This window comes from Natrix helvetica, assembly GCF_964273705.1.
Source record: "Natrix helvetica genome assembly, chromosome: 6".
NCBI classification, from domain to species: Eukaryota; Metazoa; Chordata; class Lepidosauria; order Squamata; family Natricidae; genus Natrix; species Natrix helvetica.
In genome coordinates, this window is record NC_138553.1 from 23,083,172 (window position 1) to 23,100,798 (window position 17,627).

Sequence of the window (17,627 nt, forward strand, 5' to 3'; positions counted from 1 at the left end):
CTTCCACACCCCCACAATGAAAAGGCGGCAGCTCTCTTCCGCCCGCTGCCATTCACTGCAAAGCCGGCAGTGTGTGGAAGGCGCAAGGTGCAGGGTGGGTGTGAGGAGACGGAGAGGCAGCCGAAGTGGGAGGAGGAGGAGGCGCGAGCGTAGGAGTGTGTGTGTGGGGGGGGGGGGAGGGAGAGTGAAGTGTGAAAAGAAGGGGGGGAGGGAGAGACGGTAAGCGGAGCTTCGGGCATCCCTTATAAGAGAGACAATCTCTGGTCCTTTTTTGGCAAAAGAGCTTTGGCCAAGCAGGCTGCATACACGCGAGCGCCACGAGCCTCCTTCGGTTGCAAAGAAAGGGGGAGGAGGGAAAGCCAAGCGGTGCCATCGCAGCTCGCTCGCTTTCTACTTTCTGCAAGCCTCCCCCTCCTTTCCCTTCCCGATTCCTTCTCCTTCTTCTTCTACCTCCCCGCGCCAAAGGCCAGCGAACGCCGCGCGCCTTGCCTCCTCCGTGCGGCCGCCCAATGGCTAGTGGCAGCCAGCCGCCGCCTCCCCCGCCGTTCCTCCAGCCCGCCTGCTTCTTCGCGGCCGCCGCCGCAGTAGCCGCTTCACAAAGCGCGCAGCAGCAGCTGAGGCCGGCGGCGGGCGGCCAACAGAACCAGCCCTCTCCGGGCGCCGCCAAAGCGTCTGCTGCGGCTGCGCCGAAGCAGCCTCAGCAGCAGGTCAAGAGGCAGCGCTCGGCGTCGCCGGAGTTGATGCGCTGCAAGAGACGCCTCAACTTCAGCGGCTTCGGCTACAGCCTCCCGCAGCAGCAGCCGGCGGCGGTGGCGCGGCGGAACGAGCGGGAAAGGAACCGCGTCAAGCTCGTCAACCTGGGCTTCGCCACCCTCCGCGAGCACGTCCCCAACGGCGCCGCCAACAAGAAGATGAGCAAAGTGGAGACGCTTCGCTCGGCCGTCGAGTACATCCGAGCCCTCCAGCAGCTGCTCGACGAACACGACGCCGTCAGCGCCGCCTTCCAGGCCGGCGTCCTCTCGCCCACCATCTCCCCCAATTACCCCAACGACATGAACTCCATGGCAGGCTCGCCTGTCTCCTCGTACTCCTCGGAAGGGTCCTACGATCCCCTCAGCCCCGAAGAGCAGGAACTGCTGGATTTCACCAACTGGTTCTGAGAGGCCCTGGAGGCCCCTTGCCGCGTTGACTTTGCAGCAGGTGGGTTTGGCTTGGCTTGGCTTCTCGGGCAGGGATTGCAGGCACGGGGAGGGGTGGCAGCCGCGGCTGTGGACCCTTGGGGGGGGCGCCGGTGGCCCCTCGTGCGCACGGAGAAGAGAAGGAAGGAGGAGGAGGCAGCTTTGCTGGTCCTAGAGAAGGCCGCAGAGGCTGCTGTGAAGGGCATTTTAAAAACTCAGCCGGCTGACTTTACCATAAGGAATGTGGCAGAGGACTCCAAAGACACTTATGAGGGTTTGGGGAATGAGAACTGCATCCCATTCCCAGTCCCATAACAGTCTTAACCTAGTCCTTGACAGGGGCTGTCATAATAACCACAAGTTAACCACAAATGGCTGCTTTTGTGGAAGATGCTCAGTGGCAAAACAGAACCCCAGCTTAACACTAACCGAGCTTGACATGTTGAGGGAGAGCAGCCACTAATTTTTTAACTGACCTCATTAAGCTGTTCTGTGTGCGCAGCCAATGAGACTTGGGGAGCCAACTCTGTGGTCTGTTTTTTTCACTTGATGGCAATAAGGTGGTTTAACAGAATGGGGTGACTTTGTCAAAACTGAAGATCTTGCTTAGATTCCCAAGTGACAAGTGGAAGTTGGGGGCTGGGAGTGGAGGGTGTTTGGCGTATTAGCATGTGAGGCTGCTGCAGACCACTAAATACTCCTGCAGTAGCTTGAGTGACTCTTAGTAATACCGGTCAGTAAAACAGCCCTGGTCTAAATGGGTTTGTGTATTGTAAAATATGACTCCCTAGATAAGGGAAAAAAACAATTGTTGTAGCTCTGGAAAAATAGTTTCTATGCTTCTGGGAATCTCAGTGAGGCAGAAGGCTTTTCTCAAGTAGCTGGATTCCACTCCCCTTAGACTGGTGTTGTATGTTTCCTTACATTAAAGCCCCACTCCAAAGCGTCTCCCCTAAATAAACAAGTGTAAAGATCAATTGGAAGACATTATCAGATATCATATCTGAGTTTCTGTTTGCTGGCCTTATAATCCAAAAGCAATTTATCTGGAAGAAAGTCAACATTTCCAGGTAACAGGGCCCATAGTTTTGTGATGCAAACATCCAAAGGAAATTATTTCCAATTGTGACTGGTAGGGGATGATACCCATCCTGTGACAGTAAGCAGGACCATCCATGGCCATAAGTAGACAACTTGCGTCACATCATGTCACACATTGTCATATCTGTCACCATAAATAGATTGCCTGTGTCATGTCATTTACATCTTGAGCCTCATCAGTTCCTGACTGGACGATTGTGTGCAGAGTCTTTTGAGATGTGCCATAGAAGAAAAGCTCAAAAAGACTAATTAAACAGTCCTGTATTTAGTGCAATTAAATGCATCTATTTAATAGAACTGACTTCCTATGTAATATGTTTTAACACTACAGACAAAAGCTGAAAGTACTCTGTTTTTCTATATATAAGCATCTTCAAGACTTTTAGAATAGACACATATGACTGAACATTCTAAGACTGAATTGTTAATTGGGAATGGGTGACACTGAATGTACTGAGAATTGTATAACAACCCTAAATGATTTACTTGGCAGGTATTAAGTAAAATCCAAATGGGCAAGTATAGTGCAATCACATATGCACACATTTAGAAGTTAAGACTTGTTTTGCTTTATGGAGTAGCAACCTGTCATTCCAAAGCCAGCTGTTTTGAGAATTGCTGTTTTCCCTTTAGGTCATATGTTAACATCCCTTTCTCTTCTCTTTTCTTATGTTGCACAGGACTTCCTGGAAAATCATTCCATCTTACTACTACTACTTTCCCCTTTCGTTGTGGAAAGGAAAGGAAAGCCAAGACACTGAATGAAGCACAGAAGGAAATAAACTTCCTCTCCACAAAACCTGAAGCACTCCCAAATTCTGCCTTTGCACTCCAGCTGTTTAAAGAGACATGCAGCCCAGGTCTGTGGGCATTTACTAGGAAATAAAGTCCACTGAGCTGAATAGGACTTACTATTCCCAATAAGTATGCATAGAATTACAGACCAATGATTCAATCTCTTATACACTTACTGAAAGTGTAGCTTGCTTGCAAGTAAAGATGTAAAATCAGGCTGCACACAATGGACCCAGAAGCAAAAAGGAGAGCTGTGATGTGAAAATACCTATCTACCTATTCTTTATCCCCAAAGTTAAATTATACTGCCTATTTCACTACTGCCTACTCATAAATCTTCAACAGAACTAGAAGCTTCCCTTTTTACTGAAATACAGTATTGCCTCTAAGCCCTTCCAAAAAATGTGTTCACTACCTTCTGGCCATAAATTGAAACACAAGCTAATTATATGTGTCAGAAAGTAACAGGATTCATTCAGATAGAACTATTATGTGGTCAGACCAATATTAAGCATATTTGCTAAATTCAGTAAATTTATTCTGAAATTTGTGTGAAAGGGCCTGCGATCCTGGTTGCCTAATGCTTGTGAAGCTGTGGAAACTCCAAACTATGCTGTACTCAAAGAATTGTCTGAAATGTCCTATCTTTGTCTACAGTCCAACTACCATGCCCATTATAAAATGCTTCCATTTTTTTCTTGCAAACTTTTTATTATATAAAAAAATCTATTTGTATCAAGCCTAACCAATTTGGGGAATATATTAAGCTATTTTTGTATATAAGAGCCAGAAAAATTTATAGCCTTTTTTGTACAAATGTTATAAAATATGTATATCTTGATAACTTTTTTAAAGATATGTGATGCTTATTACCTCTTCCTGTCTAGATATGTGTGTGTAGACAACATGACCTTACAACTGCCATGTTTTTGTTATGTGGTTTTGTAAAGGACTTGGGAATGCCTCCAAATGTACTTTAGCACCAATGTGTCTTACTTTTTTTATAGAAAGTTTGCTAATGTATTAATAAACAATGTTCAAAATGAACAAACTTTATGCAGCTATTGTCCAAACACAAAATGGTAGCTATTTATTTTACAAGCTGCTGCCTTTTGAAGAAAAAAGAAAAGAGGAGGAAACACTCCTTTACTGCCTTTCCATTCTGTTTTATTATAAACTCACAAAAGTCATGTGTAAACGACATTTTATACAAAATAGTTTGGTAATAAACTTTGTTTCAATTAAAATGAAGTCTTCCTGGTTGTTGTGTACCGTTCTGCCATTGATTAAACCTGTACAGGAAAGGCAAATATTTGGGTGGCATGTCACTTCTAAACAGCCATATATAGGATTTCTATACAAAAGCTCCCATATTATGCTGGTATTCTTTTGCCTTTCTATTTTGCAAATGTCTGTTAAATCAAGAGAGGCCTGCCTGTCTGCCTCTTCCATTGTCCTTCATTGTAACCACTGGACATTTCAAAATTTTCTCCATAGAATGGATCCCAACAGAGAGGAGGCTCTTTCCTACATCTACAAGTCTTTCAAATTTGACCACCTTCTGATAAAACAGGGTGTTGTGGATAGATCAGATTGGACTGGGGGGGGGGAATTAGGGGGCTGGCTAGTAGGGGCTTGTGTGGAGAGGAGCATAATGGCTATTAATATATCATTGCTTTTATAAGGCATTGTACATAAAATCGCTGGAGGTATATGAGTCAGTGATGGAAAAATCAAACTAAAAAAAATATTAAGCAATGAAAGAGAACTGTGTACCTTAGATTCATTGATCTTTCTAGCTGTTGTGTTCTCTCAACAGCGTGATCTGTGTGTAAAAGTACCCAATTACCAAGACTCAAAAAGAAATTGGGGCCTTCTCTCTCACTCCTTTTTTGGCTAGCCTCCTTGTCAGTTAGTAAAGACGTGACTAGAATCTATCTCAGGCTCATTCTCCCACCGCTGCCACCCTCTTCCCCATCCCCTTCCCCCTTCTCCTGCTTTCGTGCTCAGCTCCTCCGGCGTCGCTTTCCAATTCAGTTTGCGCGTCCCAACACACTGAGTGGCGTGCATCCTATGAAACAAGCATCCTATCCAATGAAAATCAAATGGCTCAAAGTAGGCAGCCACCCCTGTCTTTCAAATCCAGCTTGCTCAAAACGAACGGCAAATCATGCAGAAATTCTCCAGGCATAGGCTATAAAGGAATTTTATTTAATTTGCTAGCATTGCATTTCCATACATTCAGCCTCTTTCCTCCGCCCGCCCCCACCTTTCCCCCTTGTTTCTCTCTTCTCCCCATTAATATGCTGCTTGGAGAGAGAATGGGAAAGCAAGCAGAAAACATCGCAGCGTTCTTTACTTGACTACAAATATTCATTGTTGAATTTGATCTCGGAACCACTGTTTGATTATGAAAATAGCAACGGTTATCACCCACCCCCATCTGTTCCCCCACCCACTTTCCTAAGTCTGATCTCTCTCTCTTCCTCCCACCCTCCCTCAACCCCCTCTCTCATTTGTTTTTAAAAAAATATTTATTTTTACACTGGTGCCATTATAAGGTTTCCAAACTGAATTTAGCTATAATTTATGGCTATGAATAAGAATCCTGATCATTTTGATCTGAATGGCTAAGTTAACATTTCTATATGTGGACCAATGTTGTGTGGGGGAGGGGGGGTTGTTCCATCTATTTCCCTCTGTCCCTCCCCCTCCAACACACACACACACACACACACACACACACTAAATCATATCTGAAGAAGATGATGCTTCCTCTGAGAGAGAAATGAAGTTCTTTCACTGCTTGTAACAAAGTCCAAGACAACAACACCCATATTTTATCTTCTGAATAGATCATATCACTTCCCTGGGGGACCAAGAAGGTTGTGAGTTAAATCTCTGAGCATTTAAGCACTACAAAAGTTTTTTTCTTGTGTTAGGAGGAAAGCCACTCAGGAGCTTTGACATGTTGGATTCGGCATTTATAAACTCCATAAACCAAAGAAACCACTTTAATTGCATGATTATGGTTTTCCAATTACCGTTATGGACTGAGATGGGTGAGGACCAGGTCAATTCACTAGAAATGCAGGTGGACATTTTAATGGGAAGGCAGAACCTGACAAAGCCTTTTGCAAATACATCTCAGCTATGGTTTTTTTTTTTTAGCCCTTTATAATAAACGATTAGTGGATCAAGTCAGTAAGCCCTGTTTAAAACGCAGAAACAAAACATGGCTGCAGGCAGACCAAGAGGCTGCAATGCTTCACAGAAGCAACTGGAGATTGTCTGCAGAGATCCTTTGGTTAGAGAGGAGCTGATGAGCTCAGACAGGGAAAAGACGAAAAAACAGCTACCAACATGCAAGATCAGGGTGCGCCATGACAATGGGCTAGCATCCGTGAATACTCATCATGATGTTCCTTTTGGAATAAGCCATCCTATGCAGAGGGCAGAAACGGAGCAAGAAATAATAAAAGCCAAAGAAATGAAAGACAGGGAAAAAAAGAATCAAAGATAAAATATGCTTATAATAAAGTCATGCATTATCCTTCTCCACATCTTTTTATCCTTGAAAATCCATACCATCCTTACAGTACATTTCAGTCAGCTTTGTTTTCTAAACTTCTCCACTCTTCTTTCGGTTGGAAAGAGAAACACACACTTTTAAATAGTGAAGTGGACAAAAACATGCTACTTTTGCTTGTTCTGGAAATATTTTTTTTCTCACAACAGGCCTTTCTACCACTATTTGCATGTATGAAAACTTTTCTGTTTCCCTATTTTTAGTAACCATCATGAAAAAATACACAAATTCAGCTTCTTGCCTTATTTTTTTTACTGTTATATGTAACTGTTTATTGTGAACTTGCTGCTATTACGGTTATCTGACTCTGTAAAATAGACACAGTTTACAACAAACCATACAATATATGACATTACACTAAATCTCTCTCTCTCTCTCAAATTCCCATCTGTAAGAATTTATAGTTTATTTATTTATAGAAAATTTAGATTTTCTACTCGCACATGACGAATCAAGGCAGCTTACAAAGATATAAAAACACATATAAGAGAAATAAAATAATAATAAAAAGAAAAATAATAACCCTCCACACATACCCCACATATCCTGGTGACAACACACATTTATTTTACTTATTTATTAATTAATAAATAAACAAAAACTAGAACAAGAATAAAAATACAGTATCAGGGGTGATAGGCACATTAGTGCACTTATGCACACCCCCTCTAATAACCACTTAAGTATGATGTAAGGTCCAATCAACGTTAAGAAAACTAAGATCATAGCATCTGGCCCTCTCAATTCCTGGCAAATAGATGGGGAAGAAATGGAGGTAGTGACAGATTTTATTTTCCTGGGTTCCAAGATCACCGCATGGGGACTGCAGCCAAGAAATTAAAAGACGGTTACTCCTGGGGAGGAAAGTTATGGCAAATCTAGACAGCATACTAAAAAGCAGAGATATCACCCTGCCATAGTGTGTATAGTCAAGGCTATGGTTTTCCCAGTTGCAATGTATGGCTGTGAAAGTTGGCCCATAAGAAAGGTTGAATGCCAAAGAATTGATGCCTTTGAACTCTGGTGCTGGAGAAGACTCCTGCGAGTCCCTTGGACTGCAAGGCAATCAAACCGGTCAGTCCTAGAGGAGATCAACCCTGACTGCTCTTTAGAAGGTCCTGAGGAAGACAGTGCTTTGTACACATTTTTGTGCCATTTGGTTGATCTGCAAAAAAGTGGAAGCCGGCTACTCAATTTGGATTTTTTTTTTTTTGCAGCTCTCCCTTTCCCTCCCTTTCCCACCAAACGTTTTTGCCAAGAGTGACTTTTGTGCACTAGCTGATTATCTCTAATTATTTAGTCTGTTTTGCACACCTCCCTCAATAGGTTAGGATTAGGGTTAGGATTAGGTAAAACCGGTCAGTCCTAGAGGAGATCAACCTTGACTGCTCTTTAGAAGGCCAGATCCTGAAGATGAAACTCAAATACTTTGGCCGCCTAATAAGAAGAAAAGACTCACTAGAGAAGAGCCTAATGCTGGGAAAGATTGAGGGCAAAAGAAGAAGACGACGACAGAGAATGTGGCGGCTGGATGGAGTCACTGAAGCTGTAGGCATGAGCTTAAATGGACTCCAGAGGATGGTAGAGGACAGGAAGGCCTGGAAGAACATTGTCCATGGGGTTGTGATGGGTTGGACACAATTTCACAACTAATAACAACAAAGGTCCACGGAAGTCAATTTGTGACTGAAACTGTGAAAATTTGTAGTTGAAACAACTGAATCAGATAGCGCATTACAAACTTTGACAACTCTATTACAGAAATCATATTTTTACAGTCAAGTTTAGAACGATTTATATTACCTTTAAAGTGGTTGTTAGCATGTGTATTACTGCGATTAAAACAAAAAAAGTCAATTAGAGGTAAAACATTACTACGTATAATTTTGTATGTAATATACAATTATATGTAATAGTTTTGTATGTAATATACCTAGGTCCACAAGCATCGCAGTACTAAGTTACCCAAACTGAGAATTTCGAGCCTAGTAGCATAAGGAATTCTATTGTGTACACAACAGTGCAAGACTTTTATCGTGAAATACTTCTGAACCCGCTCAATTGTTCTGATGTCAGATATATGGTGGGGATCCAAAACAGTTGAACAATACTCTAAGATTGGTCTAGCATAAGTTTTAAAAGATCTAATTAGCAATTCAAACTTTCCAGAAAAAAAAACCTGCACAAAATTTATACTAACAATTTAATGGGCTCCATCCTGCTCTGGGTTACCTAGGCCCACTGACAGAACCACGAATGTTAGAGTGCGGGCCAGTCTAATCTCGGGGGGGGGGGGATATTGTTCCAGAGAGAGGGAGCCACCACGGACAAGGCCATTCTTCTGGGTCCTGCTAGATGTATCTCCTTAGGGGATGGCCCTGCAAATTCCTTCATATTCAACAACTGTCAATCCAAAAGGATCAGTTTTCTGATTCATATACCTTGTTTGCATCATATAATCTATCTAACATTTGCAATAATCAGTCAACAACATAGAATCATCTGTGTACTAAAGTACATTCTTTTCCCCAATCAGCACACCTTAATATCCTAACAACACTCTTTACATTTTATCCAAAAACTTGGCCCATCTAGGCCATTCTCCATGAGCAATGCCAGACTGTTTGCTAAGCATCTCATATATTCCCATGCACGCTTTACTCTGATCACATTCAGCAATCAAACGTCAACCCCATATTTGCCCAAAATATTTCATAATTCAAGTTTAATCACTTTGTCCTATTGTTTGTCTTTTCTAAATAAATAAATGGATGGTAAACATTCTTCTTCGCATTCATATTCTCCTCAATGGTCTGTAGCCCATACACTTTAGGTTAGAAGATATATGCTCTAAACCAGGAGTGTCAAAATTGCAGCCCATGTCATTTATCGAAGGGGAAATAAGGCATGATACATCACGTGATGCCGCCATGATGATGTGAGTTTGACACCTTTGCTCTAAACTAACACACACACAAAACCTCAGTCAATACTGGATGTATGTTTGTATTTGTGTGTATAGGTATGTGTGTGGTGAGTGAATGAGTGCATATGGCCTGAGAGATAGGGGTGCAACAGGATTTACATATAAAAAGAAATGTCCACAACAGTTGATGCTAAAGGGATCCAAGGTTTTGGGGTTGTTGGGTTTTTTTTGAGAAATTATGGCAAAAAATAATAATGGTTAGGAAGCTCTCCGAATATGATTGATGATCTAGGTAAGAATACTAAACATCAGCACCTTAAAGGAAAGTTCCAGAAACTATCTAAATCCAGTTTCAAATGCTCAGTTTCACCACAAAATGAAGCAACACCCTCTCTTTTCAACACATATTTGGGACTCACTTCGTTTGGAAATCCCTTTTTGTGGTGTGTGTACATGAACAAAATAGTGCAATATTAACAGTAGAGCCAATAGGACTGAAATGAGCCACTGTTATGAAAAATGAAAAGTTAATATACTTCCCATCTTCTCCCTCTGTTTAACCCTTCTTTCCATCTTTATTATGAATGTATGGTTCCTAGTTACTTCTTTTCCTTTCTCTATAACAGCTGGTCAAACTTGACATCTCCAAGGCGTTGGACACCAGTTTTCATTTGAAGTTTATCATGACACAATCATACTCTATAACCCAAGCTTCCCTTGTCTGTGGAGATTCTTAATCATCCAAGTCACGGTTGTCCCAAAGGTACTTTTCCAAAAGGCAACTGGACTTTCTTGATTTTCTTTTCTTTGAAAACATTTCACTTCTCACTCAAGAATAAAATGTATCTTTTCTTTTATTTATCTTGTCTTTTTATGTACACTGAGAGCATATGCACCAAAGACAAATTCCTTGTGTGCCCAATCACACTTGGCCAATAAAGAATTCTATTCTATTCTATTCTATTCTATTCTATTCTAGTCTAGTCTATAGAAGCTAATTTAGTTCAGAACTGAAGAAGCTTCTTGAATGAGAAGCAAAATGTTTTCAAAGAAAACAACAAGAAGAAAGTCCAGTTGCCTTTTGGAAAAGTACCTTTGGGCGAAACTTCCCTTTTAATGCAACAACACTGTGTTCCTCCTCTTATGAGACCATGAGTAAGCAACCTACAGTTGCCACTACTGGTTAGCATTTTCTCAATTATCCCACCTCAGCTTCAAATCTATCACCTTGGAAGCAAGAACAAGTATGACTGGGAAATTTTGGAAGACTAGGCTCCATTCACAATCTGTTTCTTGAGTTCCTTTCATGCTTCTCGTCGTTTTCCATTCTATTTTGACACCTTTTAAAATTCCCACTATGTAAGAAATCTTTATGAAAGAAGAAGAGCATATCAGGGGTTTTCGATGTTAACAGTATTCTGAAATGCCATCTGTAGGAATTTTTAGATTCAGCAACTGTCAATCCGACACACTGGAGAGACTAAGAAATTAATTCATACCGGTCATGATGATTTTTATTGTAACAGATTGATGGATTCAGAGTCCAGACATCACAGGGTTCATTCCAAAATGCCTCCCCCCCAATTCGGAGGGTTTATTCTTTTTATACAGTTTTTACAAGCAAAGCAAAGAGCATATAGTAAGAGCATTGTAATTGGCACATTCTCCTTGTCAATCTCTAAGACCATCCCAGCCAGGGCAGAATCTCACATAACTCAATAGTTCCTGGTAGTGCCTGGTGAAGCTAATTTGGTGAGCTCATAGGTTAAGAGGTAAACAGCCACTGAGATCATGGCAGTTTGCTGCACATATCTTTACATAACCTTTCCTCTATCCCTACAACAGATATTGTATATTAACAGAATCTGACAAGTCTGAATGGGCCTCTCCCTCCCTCCCTTATCTTCATGCGAACTAGGAAGGATTGTTTGAGGCATTTTCTCATGCTAACTTCTGGGCCCAGCTCAATCCCCTTAGGGGGAGAACCTCTAGCTAAGATTCTGTGCAGTTTGGAGAACCTCCAAATCTCACTCCTGGCTGGCCCTGCCCACCCCACCCTGCCCCTCCCAGAAGTGTAGGGAGCATGCAGAGGCTTGGGGAGGGCGAAAAACAGACCTACTGGAAGTCCGGGCCCATTTCCAGCCTCCAGGGGGCCTCTGGAGCCTGGGGAGGCATTTTTTGCCCTCCTGGAGGCTTGACTAAAGCCTCTGGAGCCCGGGGAGAACAAAGATGTCCCCCCCCCCGGGGTGCAGGAGGCCGACTGGGCCATGCCCACCCTGGCCACGCCCACCCAGCAATCCAGCAGAGAATTCCTTGCTAAAAATTTTGAAGCCCACCCCCACTCTTATCTGACCATTGCCTTGGTAGAAGCTCTTCCTCCTGTCCCTCAAGACCATCCCCTCTTTCCTCTACAGCAACCCTACTCATCTCCTCCCCCATCCCCATATAAAGAAGGATACAATTTTTGTTGCCTATTTCCTAGTTTCCCTACAACTGCTGCTTCAATCATCTCCTTTCCCTTCTCCCCTTGAAGCGATGGCTGCCTAGCCATTAGCCAGTATCAGTTATTTAACTCCATAGCAAATTCCATTATCAGGGCAGGATCTCATTTCTTCATCTTTGGGCAGATTTTGCTCTTGATTCTTCCCATTTGTTTCTTCATTTTATTCTAGAAGTTTATCCAGATGATGCATGGAACCTGATGGTCAGAGAAATTAGCTTAGAGAAGCTAGGGTGAAAGTCCATTATCTGTAGGACCCTGTTTCTGGATTCCTTACTAGCTGATAACATACTGGAAAGGAATGATAGCAAAACCAGAAAACGGTCGCCCTTTCTATAATGAACGAGTAGGATGTGCACCTTTGAAGACTATTAACAGCCCTCTCCCAATTTTTGGTCAAAAGTGCCAGGTACCAAAGGCCAGAGAAGGGCATTTCACCCTAAAGTGGAAAATATCAGAAGCACCTACCACCACCACCTCCGTGCTTTCAGTAACAATGTCCTGAGGAAGACAGTGCTTTGTACACATTTTTGTGCCATTTGGTTGATCTGCAAAAAAGTGGAAGCCGGCTACTCAATTTGGATTTATTTTTTTTGCGGCTCTCCCTTTCCCTCCCTTCCCCACCAAACGTTTTTGCCAAGAGTGACTTTTGTGCACTAGCTGATTATCTCTAATTATTTAGTCTGTTTTGCACACCTCCCTTAATAGGTTAGGATTAGGGTTAGGATTAGGTAAAACCGGTCAGTCCTAGAGGAGATCAGTCCTGACTGCTCTTTAGAAGGCCAGATCCTGAAGATGAAACTCAAATACTTTGGCCACCTAATGAGAAGGAAGGACTCAATGGAGAAGAGCCTAATGCTGGGAAAGATTGAGGGCAAAAGAAGAAGGGGGCGACAGAGAATGAGGTGGATGGACTCCCTGAAGCAGTAGGTGTGAGCTTCAATGGACTCCAGAGGATGGTAGAGGACAGGAAGGCCTGGAGGAACGTTGTCTATGGGGTCGCGATGGGTCAGACACAACTTCGCAACTAACAACAACAAAAGATTACCGATGGGCTGGTCCAGTTACCCTTGCAAGAGCAAGAGCTTTTTCTTCTGTTCCCTGACACACATCACACAACCGCACTGATATGCTGCGTGTCTTATGGGCAGAAGTATAAATCGTAGGAAGGCATGCAATAAATAACCCGCGGTTATTTAGCACTGTTGCCTTGCCCTGGCGGGATGTCTCCCAATCCACACGCCACCTCTCTTCGCCTCGTGCGGCAGGGCCGTTTCGAGGTGCCCTATAACGGCTGGATCTCCATAGGGGCGGTGCAGAAAGAGGGGAAAGCTTCTCAAGGCGCGGGATCGAAGCCCCGCACCCTGAGCCCGCTTTCCTTTGTGAGAGGAAGGCAGACGAAAGGCCGCTTTCTTATCCTGCGCCATATCGCGCGCCGGTTTACTCGCTCAGCCTCCGCAGCTGGAAAGCGAACCGTGCCGCAGGGCCCGCCGAAGCGGAGGAGCGCGTGTCGGGCTTAATGATTTATTCAAGCGATAGAGCATCCCGGGCCGCTCTCGGCGCTGATTGGCTGCAGGCATGCGTCTCCTGTCATCGCGTGCGCCCAGAGCCCTCCCGCGCAGCCCAGGCGCTGCTCCTGAGATAACAGCAGCGCCCTTGAAGAGGCGCCTCGTTCACCCGGTGATGAAAAGGAAGGCCGAACGGGGTGGGGGGGGGGGAGGATAGGGAGGCGGGAGGGACCGTCCTAAGAAGGGGTGATTGCGGGATGGAGGAAGGAAGGGTTGGGCTTGCAAAGAAAGAGTAAAGCGTGCGTACTGCAATGCAGGCAACGGTGGATAGATAGGGAAGGTGCTTCTGAATCCGGGGCAATTGCTGCTCCCTGGGGATGTCTTTATAATTTTTGTTTGTTTGTTTGTTTGTTTGTTTCATCAAGCATGAAGGAGATAACAGATATAAGCCTCAACATGATTATGAATACATGAAATGGATACGAATGCAAGGGAATATTAGGACAGGGACGGTAGGCACGCTGGTGCGCTTATGTATGCCCCTTAAAGATTTATTAGGAATGGGGTGAGGTCGACAGTAGACAGTCTAAGGTTAACGTTTTGGGGGTTTGGGAAAGAAACCACAGTGACAGGTAGTGCATTCCAGGCACTGACAACTCTGTTACTGAAGTCGTATTTTCTGCAATCAAGTTTGGAGCGGTTTACCATAATTTGGCATCTATTGTGAGCTCGTGTGTTGTTGTGGTTGAAGCTGAAGTATTCATTGACTGGTAGGGCATTGTAGCAGATAATTTTATGTACCACGCTTAGGTCGGATCGAATATGGCAAAGTTCTAAGTTGTCTTAAGCCCAAAATTTCAAGCCTGGTGGTATAAGGTATTCTGTTGTGAGCAGAGGAATGGAGGACTCTTCTTGTGAAATAGCTCTGGACTCGCTTGATTGTATTAATATCTAATTGGCAGTGTGGGTTCCAGACAGATGAGCTGTATTCGAGAATTGGTCTAGAATTTTGGAGGCAAAACAGTTTCAGGTTCAGCAGATTCATTTTAGCCTATCCAAATCTGGCCACTTTAGGCGCAGGGGAGGGAAAGTATTCTGAGAGATGACGGCAGGTGAATGGTAGCTTCCCTGGGACGTGAAAGTGGGGAGGAGGAAGGAGGCTTTGAAACTAGTCCTGTCTGGTTCACATTTTGGAAAAGTCAGGAAAGTCTGACTTATTGTTTGACAGCTGTCTAGAACAATTCAGTGGAGCAGTACTTCATACAGGAGCCTAGAGATACTTGGTTTTGTTCTAGCTTTGCACTGCTTCAGCCCAGCCATTCAGGTTTGTGATTTAGTTGTTACATGTGAACTAGGCTACTATAGTTTGATCAACAATCTGTGGTTAAGTTAAAACATGGCTGGTTTAGTAGACTTCAATTATATATCTATGGTAATATGCCATGTGAACTGTGCCACTGTGAGATTAGTCACCCATGGCTTCTGATCTAACATATTTTGTGAGTCTAGCGAATTGTGGTTTATTCAAGAATCCAAGGTTAAGGAAACTTGGTCTAGTGCAAGACAGTTTTACACGAAAGGAGGAGGATTTATTTATTTATTTTATTTATATTTGGTGCTTCTAGACCGCCCCCTCTCCCAGAAGGGACTCGGGGCGGTGTACAGTCCATAGAGAATATCACAAAATACAATAAAAAATTAAATATGTACAGTTAGGAGGAAGTTAAAATGCAATTAAAAGAACTGTACAAAGCTAATATAAATATAAATTTTTTAAATCCCAAAAACAGACACAACAGATTAAAAAAACCCTAAGATAACCAGATAATAATACATTTGCCAGGAGGGACAGTTGTAATTATGCCAGGCCTGCTAATCGGAACAGGTGAGTCTTCAATTTTTGCCGGAAGGAGCGGAGGTCAGAAGTGGTTCTAATGTCGGGGGGGAGGTCATTCCAGAGGGTTGGGCCCATCACAGAGAAGGCCCTACTCCTTGGTGTCGCCCGTTGGCATTGCCTAGTGGACGGCACCAGGAGAAGTCCCTCCCTGTGTGAGCGAATTGGCCGCAGGGATGTATGTGGGAGGATGCGATCCCGCAAGTAACTAGGTCCCGTGCCATGGAGCGCTTTAAAGATGGTAATCAGCACCTTGAAACGCACCCGAAAAACCACAGGTAGCCAGTGCAGCTCGCGCAGGAGAGGTGTTACGTGGGAGTACCTCGTACTCCCCATCACAGCCCGCGCGGCTGCGTTCTGAACTAACTGCAGTCTCCGGGCGCGTCCCAAGGGCAGCCCCATGTAGAGAGCGTTGCAGTAATCCAGGCGGGACGTCACCAGCGCATGAGTGACCGTGCGTAGGGCATCCCGGTCCAGTAGGGGGCGCAATTGGCGCACCAGGCGAACCTGGTGGAACGCCCCCCTCGCCACGGCTGCCACATGGTCATCCATTGACAGCCGGGCATCAAGGAGGACGCCCAAATTGCGCGCCCGTTCCACAGGGGGCAATTGTTCGCCCCCTATGGCCAGCGATGGAATCAGCTGGCTGAACCGAGGTGCCGGTAGCCACAGCTACTCGGTCTTGGAGGGGTTGAGTTTAAGTCTGTTGTCCCCCATCCAGACCCCGACGGCTTCCAAGCACCGGGACATCTCTTCGACAGCCTCGTTGGGGTGGTTTGGGGTTGATGGCAGGAAGGAAACAAAATGATGGTGTTAAAGCCCATGTCAAAATATCTCTGCACTTTCTTTTTGGGGGGGTCTTTCTACATCTCTAGAAGGGTGGCTTGTATTTTGGATTTTTGAAATGTACTGTGTAATTTTGGGGTGGTTAATAATTATTATATTTAGCAATCCAGAATATGCAGTGCAAATAGGTTGTGTGGCCAAATCCTAATATATGTAGGCTATTATCAATTCTTCACAGCACTATTCAATATTCAGATTTTCTAATTTAATATGCCCATAAAAATTAAATTCCAGAAAATGAGTGGTGTTAAGTTATTGCAGTAGAATATTTTGATAGGTCCTAAAAAAGCCATTCTGTAATGGTGGACCACGTTTTCTCTGATATTTTCTCTTTCATATCATTTGGGGAGAAATTTATTAAGAAATGATTCAGGAACAGTTAAAAAGATTGAAGTTGGTTATTAATCATATACCTAATCCTCCTATTGAAATCTTAATGCCTATAGTAGGAATAGGAATATGTTTAATAGCAATATCAATTCTATATGGTGTGGATGCATGCAAGTAGACATATTAAGGAGAATCCTTGATAGATTCTTAGGTTTTGATATATATTAACTTTCACTGGGTAATTCTGTGCAGATTTATTTGCAAGCCATTTTCTCTGTATTCAATGAAGTTCATTGCCCTAATAATATCTTTATATATAGTTTTTGCTTTAATCATGGTTTGTTGAGTAAACCACAATAGAAGTGCCAGTATTCATACCACACAATAAGGCAAAACCAAACAAAATCCATTATGGTTTGGCATGATACTGTATGTGAACCCAGCCAGGAATGCAGTTTTACAGAACAAAGCTATAGGTGCCTTCTCAAAATTGTCCCATTGGGTTTAGTGGGGCCTACCCATCAATTGAAATGGAGAAGAGCAGCGCCCCCTATAATCAGCAGTGACTAGTGGAGTACAGGGAATCCTCGACTTACAACAGTTCACTTAGTGAATGTTCAAAGTTACAATGGCACTTGTAAAAAGTGACTTATGACCATTTTTTTACACTTATGACTGTTGCAGCATCCCCCTGGTCACGTGATTTAAATAATGGATGCCGACTCACATGTATGATGGTTGCAGTGTCCCAGGGTCATGGGATCACCTTTTGCAACTTCTGACAAGCAAAGTCAATGGGGAAACAAGATTCACTCAACAACCATGAGGCTAATTTAACAACTCCAGCGATCCACTCAACCAATGTGGCAAGAAAAGTCGTAAAATGGGACAAAGCTCACTTACCAAATTTCTCACTTAGGAATGTAAATTTTGGGCCCCATTGTGATTGTAAGTTGAGGG

The 17,627-nt window shown here is 43.5% G+C and overlaps 1 protein-coding gene across 1 annotated transcript; it reads left to right on the forward strand.

Moving 5' to 3' along the window:
* The first annotated feature begins 358 nt into the window (after positions 1 to 358).
* Positions 359 to 4,268, forward strand: ASCL1 (achaete-scute family bHLH transcription factor 1). Its single transcript, XM_081958452.1, has 2 exons — positions 359 to 1,200; positions 2,960 to 4,268. Exon 1 carries the CDS (start codon positions 510 to 512, stop codon positions 1,158 to 1,160), a length of 651 nt encoding a protein of 216 aa, XP_081814578.1. The 5' UTR covers positions 359 to 509; the 3' UTR covers positions 1,161 to 1,200; positions 2,960 to 4,268.
* Positions 4,269 to 17,627: the final 13,359 nt, after the last annotated feature.